The sequence below is a fragment of the Chaetodon auriga genome, chromosome 21 (assembly GCF_051107435.1).
Source record: "Chaetodon auriga isolate fChaAug3 chromosome 21, fChaAug3.hap1, whole genome shotgun sequence".
Classification (NCBI taxonomy): domain Eukaryota; kingdom Metazoa; phylum Chordata; class Actinopteri; order Chaetodontiformes; family Chaetodontidae; genus Chaetodon; species Chaetodon auriga.
In genome coordinates this window covers 13,922,629-13,942,200 of record NC_135094.1, presented here as the reverse complement: position 1 = coordinate 13,942,200, position 19,572 = coordinate 13,922,629, and the positions used below count along the sequence as shown (strand labels likewise).

Sequence of the window (19,572 nt, the reverse complement as noted above, 5' to 3'; positions counted from 1 at the left end):
TGCACATCACATCAGCACCAAAAAAATGTAAACCAAAGAATGCATCCAACTTGGACACATCAGTATACCAAGCGCAAAGAACACACCAACATACATTAAATAGTTGCATATAAAAATAAAACCTCAAGATAAAAAGGTAAAATACTTTTTAACAGAAGTATGGACAAGGCATATGTACACCGAGGTTGACAAAAAGCACCAGTTAACGTCAAACTGCACTCAGGAAACTTGAATAGAAGAATATAAACAAGGCTGGTAGGTAAAGCTCAATTGTCGACTACTGGCAGATGTTATGTGCAATGGCGATGTTCAGGGCGCTGCGGCTGTTGATGGGCTCCACGTCTTTGCAATCAAAGCTTGTGTCGTGACCGGTGTTATTCGCAGAGGCAACACTGGCTGAGTTGAATGCACTGGGGTTGTAATCATAAGGGCTGATGCCTGGGGGCATGGACCAGCCAGCCGCATGGGGCCTGCTGGGCATTGCAGTCTGGGGTGGGCCAGGTGACCAGGAGGGGTAGCCACCAGATCCAGCAGCAGAGCCCATCGTGGCCAGGTAAAAGGCCAAGTTCTGTGGAGTGGTCTTCTTGAAGGCTGCCTCCATCATGTGCTGGTTGTAATGCTCCTTGAGCTGGGGCCGGGCCTCTCCCTGATACTGAAAGAAACATGGTAGTTCAAATTAGCATCAAATTTAATTAAAAAAAAACTATATACTCTTATAGTTTGATCGTGTTTCGTCTCGCCTTTAAGGCAATAACCAGACTATGGTTAGGCCTCCATTATGGACGAATTGTTCTATGTCCACGCTGCTGTTTCTCCATCACCAGTTAACAGGAAACCTGAGCACGACAATGGTCTGATCCCTTTCCCATTTTGAGTTATTGGTCTCAAATGTATTCTTCAGAATCCAGTGAAAAACATAGTTCTTGTTCAGAATCAAACAAAATAATGCTCTGTGGTATAAATACAAACTGCACAACCCCACTGACAAATTGCATTACACACTGTGAATAATGGAAGCTACTCACGGATGGGATGTGTGAGGGAACGTTGGTGAAGATGGCTCCATGAATTGGGCTGCCTTTGTTGGTGGTGTCGCGCTCAGACACCCAGCTGGTTTCTTTCTGGTGTTTTCTTAGCTTTGTCCTTCGGTTCTGAAACCAAGTCTTAACCTTCAAGCAAGGCGAAGGAGATCCAATTGGTCAGAAAGTGTACAGGAAATTCAATTTTGCTGCGCTTTTGCCGAACAACCTTCCTAAATCCCTCACCTGTTTGTAGGTCATCCCCGTCATTTCTGCAAGGTTCTTCATTTCAGCTGGCGTGAGGTACCTCTGCACACTGAAGCGCTGGACAAGAGCGTTCATCTGACTCTCTGAGAAGGCTGCTCGGACTTTTGCTCTGGGGGTGTTTGCAGCAGTAGTGCATGGTTTCCTTGGGGGGGTTAAGGCCACATGTGGAGGGGTGGTCAGGTCGATGCCCTCGCTTCCTGTGACCGCAAAGGTCCTCGGCTCCTCCATTAGAGTGCCAGAAACATCCTCTCCGGCATCAGGGCTCCTGCTGCTGGCCTCGTCATCAAGGTCGTTCTTCACCCAGGTCGCCGGGTCTTCCTGGGGAAGGCGTCCTTCTCTGCTACTGCCAGAACTCCATGAATCTGGGGTGAGGAGGAACAAATGGTGAGGACTGAGCACACATCTACAGGGGCAACGTGGACCAGACTCAGAGCAGCGCTGTATCCTGTACTGCTCCAAGGCATAGTCACCACTACAGATTTAATGCAACAGATAAACCCAACAAAATAGCATCTTATCGACAGTAACGTATCCATTCATGTAAAATGTCCCACATGTAAACATAGAGCGTGATTTCCAATACTCTCATATTCTGTCGCGAGATATCGCCATTTGGCTTTTTTCCCAATAGCAATCAGTGGCGGGATATCATTGGAATATTTTAGAAAGGATGGAGCTGAATTGGAGTTCATTGCCATTTCTTGAGGAAGAAATTGTCGCTTTTAGCAACCAACTGGGAGATGTAAGCTGATGCCGCCTTCAGTTAAATATTGTGATTTACAGCTGCGCCGCGGAGGTCAACCTAGCCGACCTTCTCCATCATTAGCTTCTTTGTAAAATGCTAGCTCAGGTGAGAAATACCTGGTGAGGTGTGCGCCTCGGAGTCACTGGGTGAATCACTTCCGTCCCGCCTGGCCTCGTGTGCCCCTGCTTCGTAGGTAGCCCGATGGGGTCCGGCCAGGAGCAGACGACCTGTCTGGGCGTCACCGAGGTACACAACCCCGGAGCCCTGGTAGTGACAATGGCCATTCACGACACGCTGCTCCGGACTGCCAGGCGGGGACTCTTCCTGGGTCCTGGCGGTGGTGGCGTAGTAGGCGTGTGGTACCCCGTTGTAGTTGCTCAAATCCGTGACTCCAGCCTCGCCCCAGCTGGGCAGGTTCCCGTGAGGTTTCTCGGGCCCGGGTTGGTACACGAGGCCGTACGCGTACGCATGGTAAGAGGGGCTGTAGTTGTAACTGACCTGTGACTTCCAGTCTGCCATTCCTCTGGCACCTTTGTCATAAAAGTGTAAAAAGAAAATATAAGAGAAGCTTAAGTAGTTGCTCCAAAATCGTTTAATCCAGCTGGATACCCCGTAGATCCGAAGAGGCAAACACAAGCGTCCCGTTAAAACATGCCGGGCCGGTGTTCAAAAATTGCGCGCAGCCTCCCAGAGGCTGTTTATTAACACGTGTGTGGGTGTGGACAGGGGTGGAGGTGGGTGGAGGTGGGTGTATGGGTGGCAGAAAGCCCTTTCATTGGCCACCTGGGCTAATTCTTTGCTTGTATATTGTATTTTTCAGATTTGGAGACAAAAATAAAGTTTTGAACTACCTCACTTCTTTTACCATCATTTAGGAAAAATGTTCGAATCAAACAAAGATAACTTGAATATGTGGAATTTCTTTTATGTAGTGACACTACAGATCAGTTTTAGTGGATTGGAATATTGACAAGACTGGATTACCAAAACAGGCCAAATGAGCAATTACATGATAAGGGCCTACAGATGGGTCATGCTTCATTACATAATCTTGAATCATTGCACTGACGAGCGTTCATGTGTCATTGTTTCAGCTGATACTGTGCTTACGTGATGCATATTCCATAAGTGAGTTTGAGTTCAATCAAATTATCACACAGCATACTTTGACCTATGTAGGAGTTCGGTACATAGTGCAAGCAGATTGTTCATTGTGGCCCAGCACCTAATTTTTGCCCCAGGCCTTCCCCATAGTTAATCCAGCGTTGGATTTTCCTACTGTCAGACTGTAAAAAACATTTGCGATTGAGAGATTTGTCTCTAAACATAGTCACAGCTGGTGGTGTTTCGTGGTTGTGTTTGTTTAAGGAGCACACTGTCAGCCATCATGTGCATCTTTTACGTCACATCACCTCAACAAAATCAGCATATGCACATTAAACATAATGTGGTGACAAAGAGGGGTTACATCGTAACATCGTAAACAACCTTAAACATGCTGCCTTGTCAACACATAAGCTCCAGTGCTTTTGGGCTTGTGTCTGTTGTGATTAATTATGTTTTTATGAGTTTTAGTCCCAGATCAATAGTGGAAATATAGTATCTGGGCCTCACATGTGAATACCTCATGAATCATTAATACTTCTTAATCAGCATTACTGTTGATGATTGAGAACACATATAAATCTAGGGCAGTGGACCCACTTACTAAGATGTGTTCAACAGAATATTTTGCTAGCAAGCACTGTGCATGAGGAGTGATACATTTTTATCTCCAACGTGATGTAAAATATCTATTTAACTGTGATTTCTGCACACAGAAATGTGCAGAGACTATAGCTTCAAATCCCAGTGTACCTCCATCCTGAACTGGGGGTTGAGGCATGTTGACGCAAACTCTCCTACCATTTGCAATCCTTTTCACAAAGATGAATTAGATTAGCCTGTGTGTTAGCATCCAAGTGGTTGTTTGTGTTCTCCCTCTTTGGCTGTATGGTCATGGTAATGAGTCAGTTAGCGCTGAAATGGTGTGAGGACAGTGAGCCTAATGGGCACATTAGCATTTCTACTGATCTCCACCTGGACGTGTTGTGTTCGTGCGATCTTGTATGAATGCCCAGACATACAGAAGGGGCGTGATGGTATAGGTGTGTATAGGGGGTGGGTAAACAGGTGTGCAGTGCATTAGCATTGGTATGTGCTGAGACGACTACAGATTGGCCTTTGGGTGCAGAATAGTCACTGAGGTTGTGTCTTCAGTAATTGGTGTTTTGGGCATGACATGCAGGATCGTCAGTCTCTCCTTTGTTGTCTGAAAAGTGTGCAAATGAACTCTCATGTGACTATGCACTCCAGTTCAGAGCTGGTGGAGTCCCTTTTCCCAGTTGAGCTTGGCCTCCGACAATACAATGCTTTTCATGCAATCCTTTTCTGTAGTTCAATCACTAAATGTGTTTTGATATTAATCAGTGGTGGGAAGTAGCAGTACTGCTCAGGACCTTTACTGTAAAAAATATTACTCAATAAATACTTGATCACAAGTAAACATCCTGCAAAAATTTAAAAAGTAAACATATATAAGTACGTCCCTGTCAGTGGGGTATTACTGATTTGCGTATCATTTTAATGCAAGTAATACTGACATTAAAGATACCTGAAGATGATCACTATACTCTCACCAATTCTGTACTTGGAGTATATGGAGGCTGATATTGAATTCTGAGAGTTTAAAGGAGTCTGATAACAATATATCAGGTGATATCTTTTTTTTTTTTTTTTTTTTTTTTTTTTTTTTTTACATAAATACAGCATTTAAAAAAATGTTCTGACATTTGAAAGTCCAAATGACTCAGCATATTGATCAAAAAATAACTGCTGATCACAGCCTTCTGTACTGCAATTACTTTCTGCAAATAGACTCTATAGGCAGGCATATCAACCTGACTGATTTAATGGCCCAGCTCTTATAATCATATGCACCTACTGACAAGTATTTCTGTTATTTTGTCCACCCCATTTATATCAGTGAGGGTAGGCTAAATAACAAACACCTCTCTATATAATGCAATACAGTTCAAAAGCACAAACTCCATCTTTCAAAATGACCATAAAATTGAATTAGCACCACTCTAAATCAGTTTCAATAAAAAGTTAACATAATAACTTTGATGAGGGTATGATTTTTTACAGGACTTTAGTCTGCATTAGTTTTAACCAGGTGTACTCAAGTACCTGGCATCAGTGTTTTTGTATGTTGCACCGTGTCCTCCTCCCTGGTTGGTGGCGCTGTTTGTCTCTCTCAGACTTGCAACGCTGATAGCTGCTGGTCCCTTTAACTGAACTCACATGGAACTCCTGGCCGGTTCTGCCCCGCGTGCTGGCAGTTGAAGCACAGACTGACCAGACCGAGCTTGCGGCTCGAATCTGCCACGCTCTCGTCTTTGGCTTGAAAACTTCAGACCTATCCGACTTTTTTTAAAAGTGGATTTTCACGACCAGCTCGGCTGTTAGCGATTACACCTGCCCACAGAGGCTTTGTTTACATACTTGACAGGTGTAGCATCCTTGACACGGCTTGGTAACCACACCGCGAAAAGACAGCTCGTTTTTCTGGCCGGATTTATCAGAAATATTCACGTTAACAATCACAACAGACTATCCGAAGGTGATAACTTTGAGTTGTCAAGATGACAGAGGAACTTGAGCAAATTCTTTCACAGCTGACACAGCCTGACAATGCAGTTATCCAGCAGGTAACGTTGCCGCCACAGATAACTTTGTTGAAGTTAGCAGCAGTTTGTTTGACAGACGACAAGTTGGCAAACTAACGGTTATCGAGTTAGGCTAGCTAACTTAGCTAATTAAATGTCTGGAAACCTACGGCTAACTAACGGTCAAACAAGTGGTCATGATCGTTAGCACTCGTTATTAGCTGTCTACTGTCAGTTAGGTTAAGTAGCTATAGCTAGCTTGAACTTAATAAAAAATGGAAAATCAAGGATTAGCTAAGTCATTTGTATGCAACTTACATGTTGGTACCATGTGATTTCTACAAGAATGTGTAGTTATTTCTGGCAGCCAGCCAACTTAGTGGGATCTCTATTGTCCCCTTTCAGGCCACAGCCCAGCTGAAACAGGCTTTCAAAGACCCAGCGATTATACCAGCCCTGTGTGCTGTCATGAGTGGCTCCCAAAACCCTCAGGTATTGTGTGTATGAGTGAGCAGTGAGGGAATTGTTTTATCCCATGAGATCCAAGTACTTAAATCTATGTAAACGACCTGAAATATTTTCCTGATTGTGCCTCTTAGATTCGTCAGTCAGCTGCAGTGATGCTGAGGTTGAGAGTGAAGAAACACTGGAAGAAGATTAGCCCTAATGACAGAGAGAGGTTTGCTCATTACCTTTTTTCCACTGGAGAATTTCTCATTATTGTAACACTATGTCCCGAATTTCAGCAGAAAATAAGTTCTGACTGTGATTTTTGTATTCATGCAGTCTCAAGGCAGTGGTGCTGCAGGCCTTCATGCAGGAATCAGAGTAAGCTATTCAGTCTGTACGGTGATAACTCACTTTGTCTTAAGTTAACCAGATATAATTTATCGTTAATGACACTGACACAGATAAAATGTCACCCCATGTGTGTAAGGCCATATATAGCTGTACACGTGTGAAATATCATGTATAGATGAACCTCAACCTCGTCTGTGTGTTTCTGTTTTACAGGCACACAGTGCAGCACTCGCTCTCCCAGCTGTGCGCAGTGATGGTTAAACATGAGACACCTGATCGCTGGCCTGCCCTGCTGCAGCTTCTCAGTCAGTCCACCAAGAGCAGCAGCCCTCATGACAGACAGGTACAGGACTCATGGAACACCTAGGAATTTAGATAGTCTTCTTTTACCTGCTAATTTAATATAAACTGTATTTTTGTAGTAGGACCTCCAAATTGATGGCTGAACATCTCTGGACTAATGCAGTTGCCAGAATTTTTAACTGAATGATAAAGTGAAAACTTAATACAGCCTATGTTTTTGGTGTAGTTGATAAGTTTAATTAAATCTCCAGCAGTAACAGCTTTAGAATATCAGTGCTCTTCTTTCGTTACAGGTTGGCCTCCTGCTGCTGAACAAGGTGATGGAGTCTAACCCTGAGCCTTTCAAGCCTCACTACGGCCAGCTACTGCAGCTGTTTAGTACTGTGCTGCAGGACCACAACAACCCAACAGCCCTGTACTACTGCATCCTCACTCTCACAGCCATTACTCCATACACTGGCTCAGAAGAGATGGTGAGGCAGCGTTGCCATTTAGCTTTGACATAGCGTCTGGCAGAAACATATTTAAACCATTACAGATGGGATAGATTTGGTGATATGTTACCCTTTGATACATCTCAGTGGAAGGAAGCAGCTACACTTTTAATGACTGAAGTGTCGTTTTGCTTCCCTACAGAACCAGATGCGTTCTATCATCCCAGGTTTGATTGTTGCTCTGAAACACCTCATCAAGGCAGATCAGGTAAATTGTAATATGTTAAATAAATATAGATATGTATTGCTATTTCTCTTGCCAGTGGAGTGTTTAAGGGTATGGATAAATCAGACCTGTTCAGTTACTGGGTTTTCCTGTGTCTGCACAGGACCAAGCCAGCGAGGCAATGGAGGTGTTTAATGAGCTCATGGAGAGTGAGGTGTCCATCATCGTCCCTCACGTTGCTGACATTGTCCGCTTCTTCTTGGAGGTGAGAGCTGAATGTCTGATCTTTGTCTTTACTTTCCCAGCTTTGTGTTCTGAATTTCATTTTCATTTTGGGCAAATAATGTCTGTCTGAGTGCTCAAATGGTCATGCGTGAAAATTTCTAACAGCCTGTGTTCAATGTTAATGTTTGTGTCAGGTGGGCAGTGACACCTCGCTGAGCGACTCTCTGCGGGTGAAAGCACTCTCCTGTATTGCCTTCCTCATCAAGCTGAAGAGCAAGGTAAAGTCACTTATCAGCTACTACAAATAAATGACCTGTATATGTCCCTCAGTTTGTAATAGAACAACATGTATCCACAGTATATATAGTCACAGTTCACTTTAGTCCTTTCAGTCAGAGGAAATCGTGTGCAGCTGTCCCTCAGTCGTGTCTAGATTTTCATGGACATTGAACAAAGACTAAGTTATTACCTCTGCCAAAGAGCTTATGTTTTCTGTTTGGATTGTTTGTTTTAGGGGAGGGCGATATGATCCGAAAATACTATCATGATATTTCAGGGTTTTCCCCCGATATTCTGATACTGATACTCTTGACGATGTGACAAAAATACAGAGTACAACTTGCTGAAGATTTGGCGATGCTGTGCTGAGCCAATGTCTGCTTGGTGCACACTACTGAAGTCGCTCCCTTTTTTGGCCCTAACTCCTCCACCATGGAGCCACTAGTGACGTCCACTCTCAGCTACACTTGCTGTGTCGTCATTACCTCAGCAACTCGAAATATTGCCATTATCAAAATATGATTTTTAAAATCATATTAAAAATTAAACCATTATTTTCATGATCTGTACGACATGTCACACCACTAGTTTGTTTGTCTGTCTCTCAGCAGGATTGCAGAAAAACTACTGGCCAAATTTTCATGAAACTTGGTGGAAGGGTATGGCATGGGTCAATGAACAACCCATTAAATTTTGGATGGAGTATACACAAATTTTTTATCATGTGCATTGACATTGAGAGATTGGGTATTTGGCCTTGAAGGAAAAAATGCCATGCATCTTAAAATCCAGAAGATGGTAGCAAAGTTCAATAGTAACAATATCTAGCCTGTTCATTCATTCATTCAAATTCTGTTTCAAATCTTGAAAAATCATTGAGGGCGTACCCTCATGTCCAATGATACTGACAGTACACTTAAAACAGAATAAATGCACACAAATACAATTAAAAAAAAAACCAAAAAAAAACTCAAGAACACAGAATGTTCCATTCCACCGTGGAATCACACTAATCATGGTTTCAAATTGACCTACAGGTATGATTGTGTTAAGTTTTAATGTGTATTTCGTTAAATGTTCTGAGTGTTGAGCCATAGCCAATCACCAGTAAAGAATCTTAGGGCCATGTGTTAAGCAGGAGTAGACATATGATGACTCCTCATCACAGTCCACATTCACAGGTACCAGTAATCCTCTGGGGTAGCAGATGATTGATGATGACAGATGATTTAGACTTTGCTTTTCTGGTTAATAACATCCAGTGTCATCCAGCTGAACCCGAAACAAAGTGCTTCACTTACTAACATTATATTGACTAAATAAAACAACTAAATCCTTTGCTTTTTCTCCCCTTTGTAGACGGTGCTGAAGCAGAAGCTGCTGAACCCCATCCTGCAGGCCATTTTCCCCGTGCTGGTTGCAGCTCCTCCACCCGGTGAGCAGGACCCAGAGGATGAGGAGGATGACAGCGGAGATGGGACTGAAAATGACAACCCCAAACACTGTGCTGCTCAGGTGGGTATTTGTGTTGACATACAGTGTATTCTTCTGTTGTATAGCAAAGTGTACATTGCAATAGCTGCTGCAGATTCTTTGTGGACTTACAAGGAAGATTAAACTTGATGATTTTTTTTTTGTGTGTGTTTCTAGATCATTGACACTATGGCACTCCATATGCCTCCAGAGAAACTGTTTCAACAACTGGTAAGTCAACTAGATGGCTTTGTGAACAATAACAAACATGTCAAGGTGAGCTTTCTTGTTCGGGTTTCATATTGGCCTTGGTGAATCTTTAAAACTGCACTCAGGATTTAAATTACCTTGAGTCGGGTTGCTGAATCTTTAATATATTCTGTTTACGTGTCTTATGTTTTAGATGCCCCTCACTCAGGCATGCCTAGCCAGTGAAAACCCCTATCAGAGGAAGGGGGGCCTCATGTGTCTTGCTGTGCTGGCTGAAGGATGTGCTGACCACATACGCACCAAGTACGTCCGGTTGACATGGAAAAACCTTTTTTTCTTTTTTAATTTTTCAGTTATTCGTTGTTCAGGGTGTTCTGTTTGCTGACTAATAACAATCAGCACAGTTTGAGTCGATTCACCTTTTTGTCTCTGTCCTTGCTAGGATGCTGTCATCTGTGCTGCAGACAGTGTGCCAGAGTCTTTCTGACAGTAATCAGGTGGTGCGCAGTGCCAGCCTTTTTGCCCTGGGACAGTTTTCTGAACATTTACAAGTGAGTCAACACACACATCGCAGCAATGTACATGTTAGACTTTTTACAGTTACATACAGTTGACTTTTCTTTGCTTCCACTTGAATACTTTTAATTATAATTTTAAAATGATATCAATAATATGTTTATAAAGAGATATTATAGGTGTTATTTGCAAATATTTTGATGTTTAAAAAAGGTTGAATTCTACAGTTCAAACTTTGAGACTGTGTCTGTCGGAGTGGATAAAAAATACACTACAATTTTGCATCTCTTGGCATCAACTCACAAAGTTGTGCTTTTTAAAATATAGTTTCATAAATATACTGGAAGTGCACCTGTAAATCTTTTACAGAGCACATCATTTTTATTGTCATGGGAGAAAAGAAAGAATGTGTCTGTTTTCTGTTGTTCACTCTGTTTTCCACCAATTCTTCCCAGCCTGAAGTGAGCAAGTACTGTGCAGAATTGATGCCCTTGCTGCTGGGCTACCTTTCATCCTTGAATCAGGCCAAGGTGGGCCATGTTACTAAGGCCTTTTATGCCCTAGAGAACTTCATGGAGAACCTAGGTAAGCTTAAAAGAGGCACATGCAATGACTGACACAGTAGAGCCTGCACACTTCCCCTCTGCACGAGGAAACATAAAGCTTCAACAGGCGTTAACTTTGCTGACATTAAGTAAAAATGTACATTCGCCCATCAGCCAAATATTTTTTGTGTACATTTGTACAGCTTTCTTCATCCAAAGCTTTTGTAACAAGATCTACTTCACTTTATTTGCTGTATCGCCTCTTTCTATTTTGCTAAATAGGAGCAGATATTGAGCCCTACCTACCCACCCTGATGGAGACCATGCTGTCGGCCCTCAACAACACTGAAAACCTCAAGATAAAAGAGCTTGCGGTGTCTGCCATAGGTGCCATAGGTAAGAAGCTGTCAAAGATCTGTCCAAAGACAAAGACATTAAGCATATAACACCTTCTTTCAATCTTTAATAGTGTTCAGTTTTCTTCCAAATTCAAACACTAAAAAACAGAGGTATTGTCATAGTCAACACAATGGTATTACTTTGAGCATCGGTTTTGCAACACAAGCTTGAAAAAGAAATGTTGCTTGGATCAAAATGATGTGACCGAACCTGTTACGAAACACTGTCTTTTCAGCTAATGCTGCCAAGGAGCTGCTGGTGCCCTACTTCCCTCCGGTTATTGAAAGCCTGAAGGGCTTCCTGACTACCACCACAGAAGAAATGAGGTCTCTGCAAACCCAGTCCTTGGGTAGGTAAACCCCAGAGACACACAAAGGAAAAGGAAGAAGTTGTGATGTTCGTGCACTGAGAACAAAAAACACTTTTTACCACTTCACCCTGGTGGCAACAGTGCTGATCATCTTTTGTTGTTGCTGTTAGATACTCTCTCTGTGCTGGCCCGTACCATCGGCAAAGATGTCTTCACCCCTCTCGCTGCAGAGTGTGTTCAGCTGGGCCTCAACCTCACTGACACCATTGATGACCCTGACTTGAGACGCTGCACGTATGTAACTTAGCATATGTGAATCAGAAGCACAAATCCACTCCCAAGATCCTTTGTCTTCTGCAGCCTTAGCCCTCTCTGTGCTTCCATCTGGCAGGTACAGTCTATACTCTGCTGTATCCACCGTGAGCCCAGACTGCCTGAGTCCTCACCTCACTGCCATTACGACAGTCATGCTGCTTGCTCTCAAGTCCAATGAAGGCATCACGGTATGAACCATAAAGACAACACTATAACACTTACAGGCTGTTTGTAACATGAACAATACAGCATTTTCGCCCTCCTCTCTCTTCTCTTCAGGCACACCTTGAGGAGGACAAAACCTTTGTCCTGCTGGATGATGATGATGACGATGACAACAACGAAGAAGAAAAAGATGTGGATGACTTTCTGGAAGATGAGACTGAGACAGATATCCACGATGTTGCAGGGTAGGGATCGCACATGCAAACACATGCATGGATATTCACTCATCCTGTTGAGCTAAAGACGGCTCTCACTCCATGTGATTCCATGTCTGTCCATCTCTCAGGTTCAGTGTGGAAAACGCCTACATCGATGAGAAGGAGGACGCCTGTGATGCACTGGGAGAGATTGCCTTCAGCACTGGGTAACAAATATTTTCAGAGGACACAGAATTTTGACTCTCAGAAATAAGCATTATTTATTAGAGTAATATGTAAGCAGTTATGTTGGTTGTGATGATGAATAGTTATTTATTTTCTGTCTAATTCTGTGACATATCCTCTTAAATGCATACTAACTGTCAGACCCTTCTTGTTTGCATGTGTTTGTATGTGTGTTTTAACATGTGTTGCTATGGTCTCCCCTGACAGTGCTGCCTTCCAGCCCTTCCTGGAGTCCAGCTTCCAGCAGGTTTACGAGATGAGAGATGTAAGTCACTCTGGCTGACCAGTCAGCCCAATCATCGCTCTCTGTCTAATGTACTGTGAAGGGCACTCTGTGGTCGGCATCCACGCAGGCACTGTGTCTCAGTGGGTTTGCGTCTGTTTACAAACGGAAATCTCTGTAATTCCTGTCTTATATCATTATCTAAAGTCAGCTTTAAAAGGTATCCAGTGCACATTCAAGAAATTAATTATCTGTGGAAGGTGATAGGATTTAGCATATTAACATCAAGAGGTTGGTACAGTTGAAGAACTACCAACCAAACATGTTTATATGGAGGAAGCACAGAGATAGTGCTCAGCTGCTGAGTGACAAATCATTTTTCATTTAGATTTTATGATGATACAGCTTCTCTCAGGACCACTTTTTCCTTTGTCTGTTTTACGGTGTATTTGTGGAACTGTGTGCAGTGTCTGTGCTAGAGCGAATATCCAAGGGAGGGGCACCAAATAATTGGCAAGTGTTAACAGAGTCTTACACAGTGAAAGTGAAACCATTCGCTGGTACGTTTAACCCAGGAAGCAAGTGACAGAAATCGGTGCTCTCTCTGCAATTTTGTAATAATCTGTGTAAAAACACAAGGAGAAATGACACAGACTCGCAGCAGAGAGAGAGGGCTCATGTACGAGTGAGAGAATACAGAGAGAAGTGTCCACGTGATATAAAAACTAATGTTACTTTACAGTTCTGTGGTTTGTCAGTGAGGTGTGTGAACTGCACTGCATACTGGAGGCTCTGTGAACAGTCACAGGCCTTTTCTTGTGTTTGTGTGGGTTTTGTCCCACCTCAAAAGACGTGCATGTTGCATGAACACCCCTGCCTGCTCCTTCCTCAGAGCTGGAGTCGGTTACTGGGAGCTGCACTGTTGCCACTGCTCTTATGTGAAATTTAGATGAGACATTTTCTCCACGGGCTGATGAAGTCCAACATAAATAATAATTTGTTGATCATCCTCACTGGATTACTTACCATCTGTTTCCAGTTGGCAGATGTTGTTTGTTCTTTTAGAAAATTAGGGTCAACATTAGATTAGCTCCACTGGTCAGAATAGGGAATTGGTGTCTTCTGAATGGCAGGTGGGTGGTGTCTCTCATGACCCCATTGATCTGGTATTTTGTGTGTGTGGCGTACACACTTACACTTTTACGCTGCATTGTGCTTTAACTTGATGGTTTTTTGTATCCTCCATCACTTCCCTCCCTCCCCAGTTTCCTCATGAGGACGTCCGCAGGGCAGCATTTGGAGCCATGGGCCAGTTTTGTCGAGCTCAGCACCAAGTGTGGAAGGAGAATCCCACTGAGGCCAACCACCAGGGTAAAGACTTTCTTTTCAGGAGCTCTGCACTTTTTTTTTTAATACTGTGTCAAGCAGACATCAATGCAGTTGCTTTTAACTAATTTGAATTCCTGCTCATCCCTTTACATCTTGTATCCCTCCCCCAGCCCTGCTGAAGTTGCTGGATGTGGTGATTCCTTGCTTTGTGGAAACAGTGCGAACAGAGCATGAGCGCCAGGTTGTGATGGGCATCCTGGAAACCATGAACAATGTCATCAAGTCCTGCAAGGAGGAGGTTTTCAGAAGCCCTTCTCGCCTTAAAGAGATCAGCTATGTCATCCGTGATGTGCTGAAGAAAAAGGTGAGAGGAGGGCAGAGTGATGGGGATAGAATGAAGGATATATCCTATGTGGAAGTCATAGTGACCCTTCATCAATGTTTTTCTCTGTGTTTGTTCAGACTGTCTGTCAGGACAGTGGCGGTGATGAAGCTGATGATGAAGATCAACAGGTTGGTTGTCCTCTAGCTGTCTGAGTCACGAACATCTTCTCATATATAAGTGATCTGTTCTTGAGCGTCACCACGTTAGAGCAGATTTCTACATCCAATAGTTTTTATATACTGATGAATGTGATCTGGCATTATTTTGATGTAGGTGAATGGGCAGAACATAACTCTGTTACTCCTAGTCAAAAACAGCTTTTTTGGATTCATTATTTCCACATTTCTGTGTCCACATCACTGTCCATTGCCTGTGTGTGCTTCCCGTCCCTGCACTCTGTGGTCCAGGCGGAGTATGACGCCATGCTCCAGGAGTTTGCCGGGGAGGGAATTCCCCTGCTGGCCTCTTCTGTGCCTGCAGACCTCTTCACCCCTTTCCTCAACGACCTGCTGCCTCTCATCATGAGCAAAGCTGTGAGTCTGAACTAGTGTTCGTTTTGTCAGCTATTTTTTTTACATTCAGTCTGCACACACACTCCAGTGTATAACTGAGAGTTGTGTTTTCTGACACAGGCACACACTCTCACACACTCACAGTAATTCATTTTCTGTGCCCTTTAAAAGAAATCCTCATGCACGGTGGCAGACCGGTCCTTCGCTGTGGGTACGATTGGAGAAATCTTGCAGGCCCTCGTGAGCGTGTCCGGGGGCCGGGGAGCGGCCGGTCGACTGTCCAATCGTTTGCTTCCTGTGCTGGTAGCTGGAGTGAGGGACAGCGATCCTGAGGTTCGCAACAACAGCGTGTTCGGACTGGGCTGTCTGGCCCAGGCAGCTGGACCCATCGTCGTGTCGTATCCTTCTCACTTGTGTGTGTTTTTGGGAGTGTGGGTGTGTTTTAAAAGAGAAACATCACACACAGTCATTCCTTAGTGAAGTGTTTCAGAGACTATCCCATGATGCTGTCTGTGTTTTCCAACCTGCTGACCAAAGAGACGGACCTCAGGGTGATCGACAACCTGTGTGCTGCCCTCTGCAGGATGATCATGAGCAACGTGGAGGCTGTGCCTCTGGAGCAGGTATTCAGTCTGAACAGCTCAAACTTCACTTTAGCCACCACGAGTGATCCTTACTGCTGAGAACACGTTTTCACAAACAGGACGTTCTGTGATGTGCTCTGTGACAGGTGGTGCCTGCTCTGGTGGCTCGTCTTCCCCTCAAAGAGGACATGGAGGAGAACAAGACGGTGTTCAGCTGCCTGGCTATGCTGTACACAAACAGTCCTGATCTGGTACAGTACAAACACCATTTACACCTGGTTTCTAATCCCTGCATGGAGGCAGTGGGGGAATGTAAATACTTACACACTTTTACTGAAGTAAGGTTTTAAATGCAGGACTTTTGCTTTTAGTGGCATATTTCCACATTGTGGTATCAGCACTTTTACTTAAGTAAATGATCTGAATCCACCACTGGTAGAAGGAATATGTTTTGATGTTCTGTCTCCATTGGGATTCTAGCTAGCTACAAAATGAGCTATAATACTTTCAGAAGCTACTGTGTGTCCATTGAAAATCACTTTCCTGCTTTTCAGAAAACTGTATTGGCAATTTAGTTTGAATGGGATAATAATCCCTTATATTCAGGCTAATTAATTCCAGTTTTTCATTGCTTCTTCTGTTGCCTCAAAGAGCTAATATCTCCTGAGATTGTGAGTTGTGAGCAATAATTCTACTTAACTGATGCTGGAGCAGCTGTTCGAATGTTTAGAACAATATGTTTTGTATGAACCACTATCAGGCCAGTCGTTCAGTCACTTTTTATTACATTTTTTATTGTTTCATACGGTGTTACTACAACAAATTATGCATGCATAAAGCATATTTCAACACAATCCTGAATAATGTAGACAAACTCGTCTGATTTAACCAGACCTAGAGATGAAAGCAGGATGCACAAAGCTACACATTTCATGCAGAGCCTTCAGCTTTAACAAACATTGCATGCTTTGACCCTGAAATCTGTTTCTCAGACATTTGGCCCATGGACTTGAACACCATTATTGAACATTGTTACAATATTTATTTTCCTTCTTTCAGGTCGTGAAGCTAATGAAGCCCATAGTCGCTGCTTCCAGTCATGTCCTTGGCAACAAGAACGTTGATACAGGTGAAGATTTCTTTGATAATGGGCAGCATTTTCACTGGCTTGTTTACTTTCTTTAGTTCAAGGCTGTCTGTATGTCTAAAGTTACTGGAAAACAAAGAGAAAACACAGACCAGCTGACAGCCTCTGCATGTTTCCCCTCATTGAGCATCCTCAGTCCGTCCCTGCGCAGTGCTCTCATCAGCATTCTGTTCTGACACTGATGTGTTAGTCATCTATCTTCAATGCTTTCCTGTCATCCCTAAACTCTCCTTCTGCCTCTCCTCCACAGACACCCAGAACACTTCGGCCATGCTGATGAAAGAGTTTGCCCAGCACCACTCTGCAGACTTCCAAGCAGCTGTGACCTCACTTCCTGGAGAGCAGCAGGCCAAACTGAGCGTGGCCATCGCCGTCTCGTAGCCGGCACGCTTGCGTCCACTCTTTTGTGAAAGTCGGCCAAAGCAATGAATTTTTATACCATAGGTGGAAAATGGGACAGTTATTTGAGACGTTCGCCCCAAAATGATCTAAATTCAGCACTTCAACTGTTCTGATATAGTTATGATCACATTCAGCAGCTCTGCTTCAGAGTATCCACTTTTAATTTATTTCCTGATGTGCATGCTATGTTTCTATGTTTTAAGAGTTCTGGTTCACCATCCTGTGTTGTACCATTGTTTCCCTGTTATTCCTGGGAAGTGCTACTATGAATTGTCCCCTTTTTTTGCCACTCTTTGGACAGACTTGTGGCATTGCGATCTGAGTGTGAAGCGATGAATTGGACCTCCTGATAAATGTAATTCATTCCCATCTCCCAGTTTAAGTCAGTGGGCTGCAACGTTTTGATCCCTGTGCACTTTCCTCTAGCACTGCCTTTATCTGCTGCTTACAAAGGGGTTTCCCAGTGAACTCTGGCAGAAATACAGCAGTGAGAACCCCCAGAACTCGCTGACTAACTGGAAATACAGAGCTAATAGACCGCACTCACTTGTTATATGTATATATATATAGAAAAAAACCCCCAGCAGTATACTGTTAGTGCATATAGCAGCTCAGCCTGTGACTGTACGCAGCAGACCTTTGACCTTTGACCTCTCTAGCGGTGCCGTTTCTGCTCGATCTGTTAAAAACTATTCAGCGGCATCCTTTAACACATATCTGACAGGTGCAAGGGATTTTTACAAGCCCTACAAATACTGAACTTTTTGTTGACGTGCAGTTAATGACAAGCCGTTGAACGTCGCCTCACTGTACAAAGAGAAACTGACGACACTTTGAGTCCTCTAAATAAACGCAAACTTGCATCTTGGAATCAAAATGGAGTTGAAATCTGTGAACTGAAAACTTGTTGCTCCTCAGATCTCGCGTTGTCCATGGGCTTCGGTAAAGCCGGGCTGCTGGTCTTCCAACGCCATCGTCATCTGCACCGGTGTCAGCCCGTTCTCCCCTGACAGACAGAGAGGCTTTATAAATGCATGAGCCACTTACACCACAGAGATATGCCGGTATGTGCTAATGATGAAAGGGATAAATACCACACCTTCGTAGCAGCTATGGAAACAGCCCTATGAAGGTGTACACACAACTGAGAGGGTCCATTCAGGTCTATGGTTATTGTTAATGTCTATTTCTGTTGTTGACATCAGGTGGAATCTTTAGCTTTAGACAGGCTAAGGCTTAGATGAACTATGAGCTAACAGCAATACAGACAGACAAATCTGAATCCTGAGAGCTGACACTAGTCACATTAAGAAGACTGATAGACCAACACTGATTCCAGACCTGTAGATCTGTGTTTCCAGGGCAGGATGTCCATGCCGGTGCGGCAGAAGGAGCGGTCAGTGTGGGCCTCAGTGCTGTACAGCACCTCCTGGAGCTGTTTGTCTCCAGGCTTCTGGGCTTTCACTCTCACCTGCAAGAGGAAACAAAACTTCAGACCCAGACTCAGTTTCCACGTGGATCAAGACAAACCTGAAGAGAAAGCTCAGAGTGAATGTAGAAGCTGCGTTCCCTCGTACCTCTAGGATGGTGATCTCTTTCTCCTTCAGCTTCCCTGCTTTGTTCTTGACCTGCGTCTTCTTGGTGTCGACCCACACCACCCTCTCCTTCACCTCTGACCTGGACACACATGAGCACACAAACATGATAAGTCTACACGCTCTTTTTGAAGACCCCCTCACACTGAGCGCAGACTCACTCTTGGATGCCCAGGTCGGCCAGCGTGGTGTCCAGGAAGGGGAACGGTTGGTGCACCGGGTCAGGCTGCACCTCGATGGGCAGCGTCACTGACATGGGGATCTCCCACTCCAGCTCGACGCGGACCATCTTGGCACGTGGCCCAGGAGAGCCCCTGCCCGCCGGGCTGTCCGGTCCTCCATTTGCCTCTCCCTCGTCCAACAAGCTGTTTGTCTCGTCTGCTGCCAGCTTGACTTTCTGATCACTATCTTGAAAAAAGGATGCGATGTATCCCTCGCCCTTGCTTTATCTCTGTGGCTGATGCTCAGGATCTGCGCCCTTTGTCTCCGGCGGGCGTTGCTGCAGATACTCCTGGTCCGCTCTCCTCCTCTCAGGGCTGATGATGCCTCCTCTGATGAAAGTGCGTGTGTGTGTGTAATGCATGCAGACTTGTGCTCTGCCCTCCTGGCTGATATAAGCAGCTGGTGTGTATGTGTGTTATGTGGCACTCAGATGTTAGGTTTATTAGACTGTCAGGGGGCTGATGGACGGATGGTGGTGTTTGCACTGCCAGGTGTGTGTGTGGATTATCAGTCTGACCAGGCTGAAGTCAGTGTCGAGGAAGTGTGCGTCCAGGCTGCGAACTGAATGCTTTATGACTTATGATATTTAAATCTATAAATTTGCTTACTTAACAATAAGCCGACAGGTCAGTTCAGGTTCAGTGTGGACAACTGATTTACGGTTGTGTGTAATGAGATGATCCACTCCTCCTCTTGTTATTTATCTCCCTTGTGTGCCCTCTGTCTCATTTCTCTGACAGTTTAGGTGAACAGGACGTTGATATATGAGCCTTCGCAGTGCAGCGTCA

General features: G+C 44.1%; 3 protein-coding genes across 3 annotated transcripts; 1 reads left to right on the top strand and 2 right to left on the bottom strand.

The window, feature by feature from the left end:
• Positions 1-277: 277 nt before the first annotated feature.
• Positions 278-2,550, bottom strand: nanog (nanog homeobox). The gene is made up of 4 exons (XM_076721552.1): positions 2,148-2,550; positions 1,266-1,648; positions 1,026-1,169; positions 278-652 (listed from the first exon to the last, which is right to left on the bottom strand). The coding sequence occupies exons 1-4, from the start codon at positions 2,548-2,550 to the stop codon at positions 278-280; spliced, it is 1,305 nt and encodes a 434-aa protein (XP_076577667.1).
• Positions 2,551-5,364: 2,814 nt separating this feature from the next.
• Positions 5,365-17,840, top strand: ipo4 (importin 4). Its single transcript, XM_076721551.1, has 30 exons — positions 5,365-5,783; positions 6,147-6,233; positions 6,341-6,420; positions 6,528-6,569; positions 6,756-6,885; positions 7,139-7,318; positions 7,482-7,547; positions 7,669-7,770; positions 7,925-8,008; positions 9,369-9,524; positions 9,660-9,713; positions 9,886-9,995; positions 10,135-10,243; positions 10,664-10,793; positions 11,036-11,149; positions 11,388-11,501; positions 11,633-11,756; positions 11,854-11,965; positions 12,057-12,187; positions 12,289-12,366; positions 12,593-12,650; positions 13,874-13,979; positions 14,108-14,301; positions 14,400-14,450; positions 14,730-14,855; positions 15,006-15,232; positions 15,325-15,457; positions 15,565-15,669; positions 16,478-16,547; positions 16,816-17,840. The coding sequence occupies exons 1-30, from the start codon at positions 5,718-5,720 to the stop codon at positions 16,944-16,946; spliced, it is 3,270 nt and encodes a 1,089-aa protein (XP_076577666.1). The 5' UTR covers positions 5,365-5,717; the 3' UTR covers positions 16,947-17,840.
• A 41-nt stretch (positions 17,841-17,881) lies between these two features.
• LOC143314533 (uncharacterized) lies at positions 17,882-18,851 on the bottom strand. The gene is made up of 4 exons (XM_076721596.1): positions 18,724-18,851; positions 18,545-18,644; positions 18,309-18,438; positions 17,882-17,973 (listed from the first exon to the last, which is right to left on the bottom strand). Exons 1-4 carry the CDS (start codon positions 18,849-18,851, stop codon positions 17,882-17,884), a joined length of 450 nt encoding a protein of 149 aa, XP_076577711.1.
• Positions 18,852-19,572: the final 721 nt, after the last annotated feature.

Bases quoted from the DNA above. Each gene is read 5' to 3' on its own strand.
- nanog (XM_076721552.1), bottom strand. From the start codon at position 2,550: ATGGCAGACTGGAAGTCACAGGTCAGTTACAACTACAGCCCCTCTTAC. The intron at 1,170-1,265 runs GTGAGGGATTTA...CCTTGCTTGAAG, and splicing joins CGGGGATGACCTACAAACAG to GTTAAGACTTGGTTTCAGAA. The intron at 653-1,025 runs GTGAGTAGCTTC...TGTTTCTTTCAG, and splicing joins TTCCCTCACACATCCCATCC to TATCAGGGAGAGGCCCGGCC.
- ipo4 (XM_076721551.1), top strand. From the start codon at position 5,718: ATGACAGAGGAACTTGAGCAAATTCTTTCACAGCTGACACAGCCTGAC. The intron at 14,856-15,005 runs GTGAGTCTGAAC...GCCCTTTAAAAG, and splicing joins CTCTCATCATGAGCAAAGCT to AAATCCTCATGCACGGTGGC. The intron at 15,670-16,477 runs GTACAGTACAAA...TCCTTCTTTCAG, and splicing joins ACACAAACAGTCCTGATCTG to GTCGTGAAGCTAATGAAGCC.
- LOC143314533 (XM_076721596.1), bottom strand. From the start codon at position 18,851: ATGGTCCGCGTCGAGCTGGAGTGGGAGATCCCCATGTCAGTGACGCTG. The intron at 18,439-18,544 runs GTACGAGGGAAC...TTCCTCTTGCAG, and splicing joins AAGAGATCACCATCCTAGAG to GTGAGAGTGAAAGCCCAGAA. The intron at 17,974-18,308 runs GTCTGGAATCAG...TCTGTCTGTCAG, and splicing joins CTGGAAACACAGATCTACAG to GGGAGAACGGGCTGACACCG.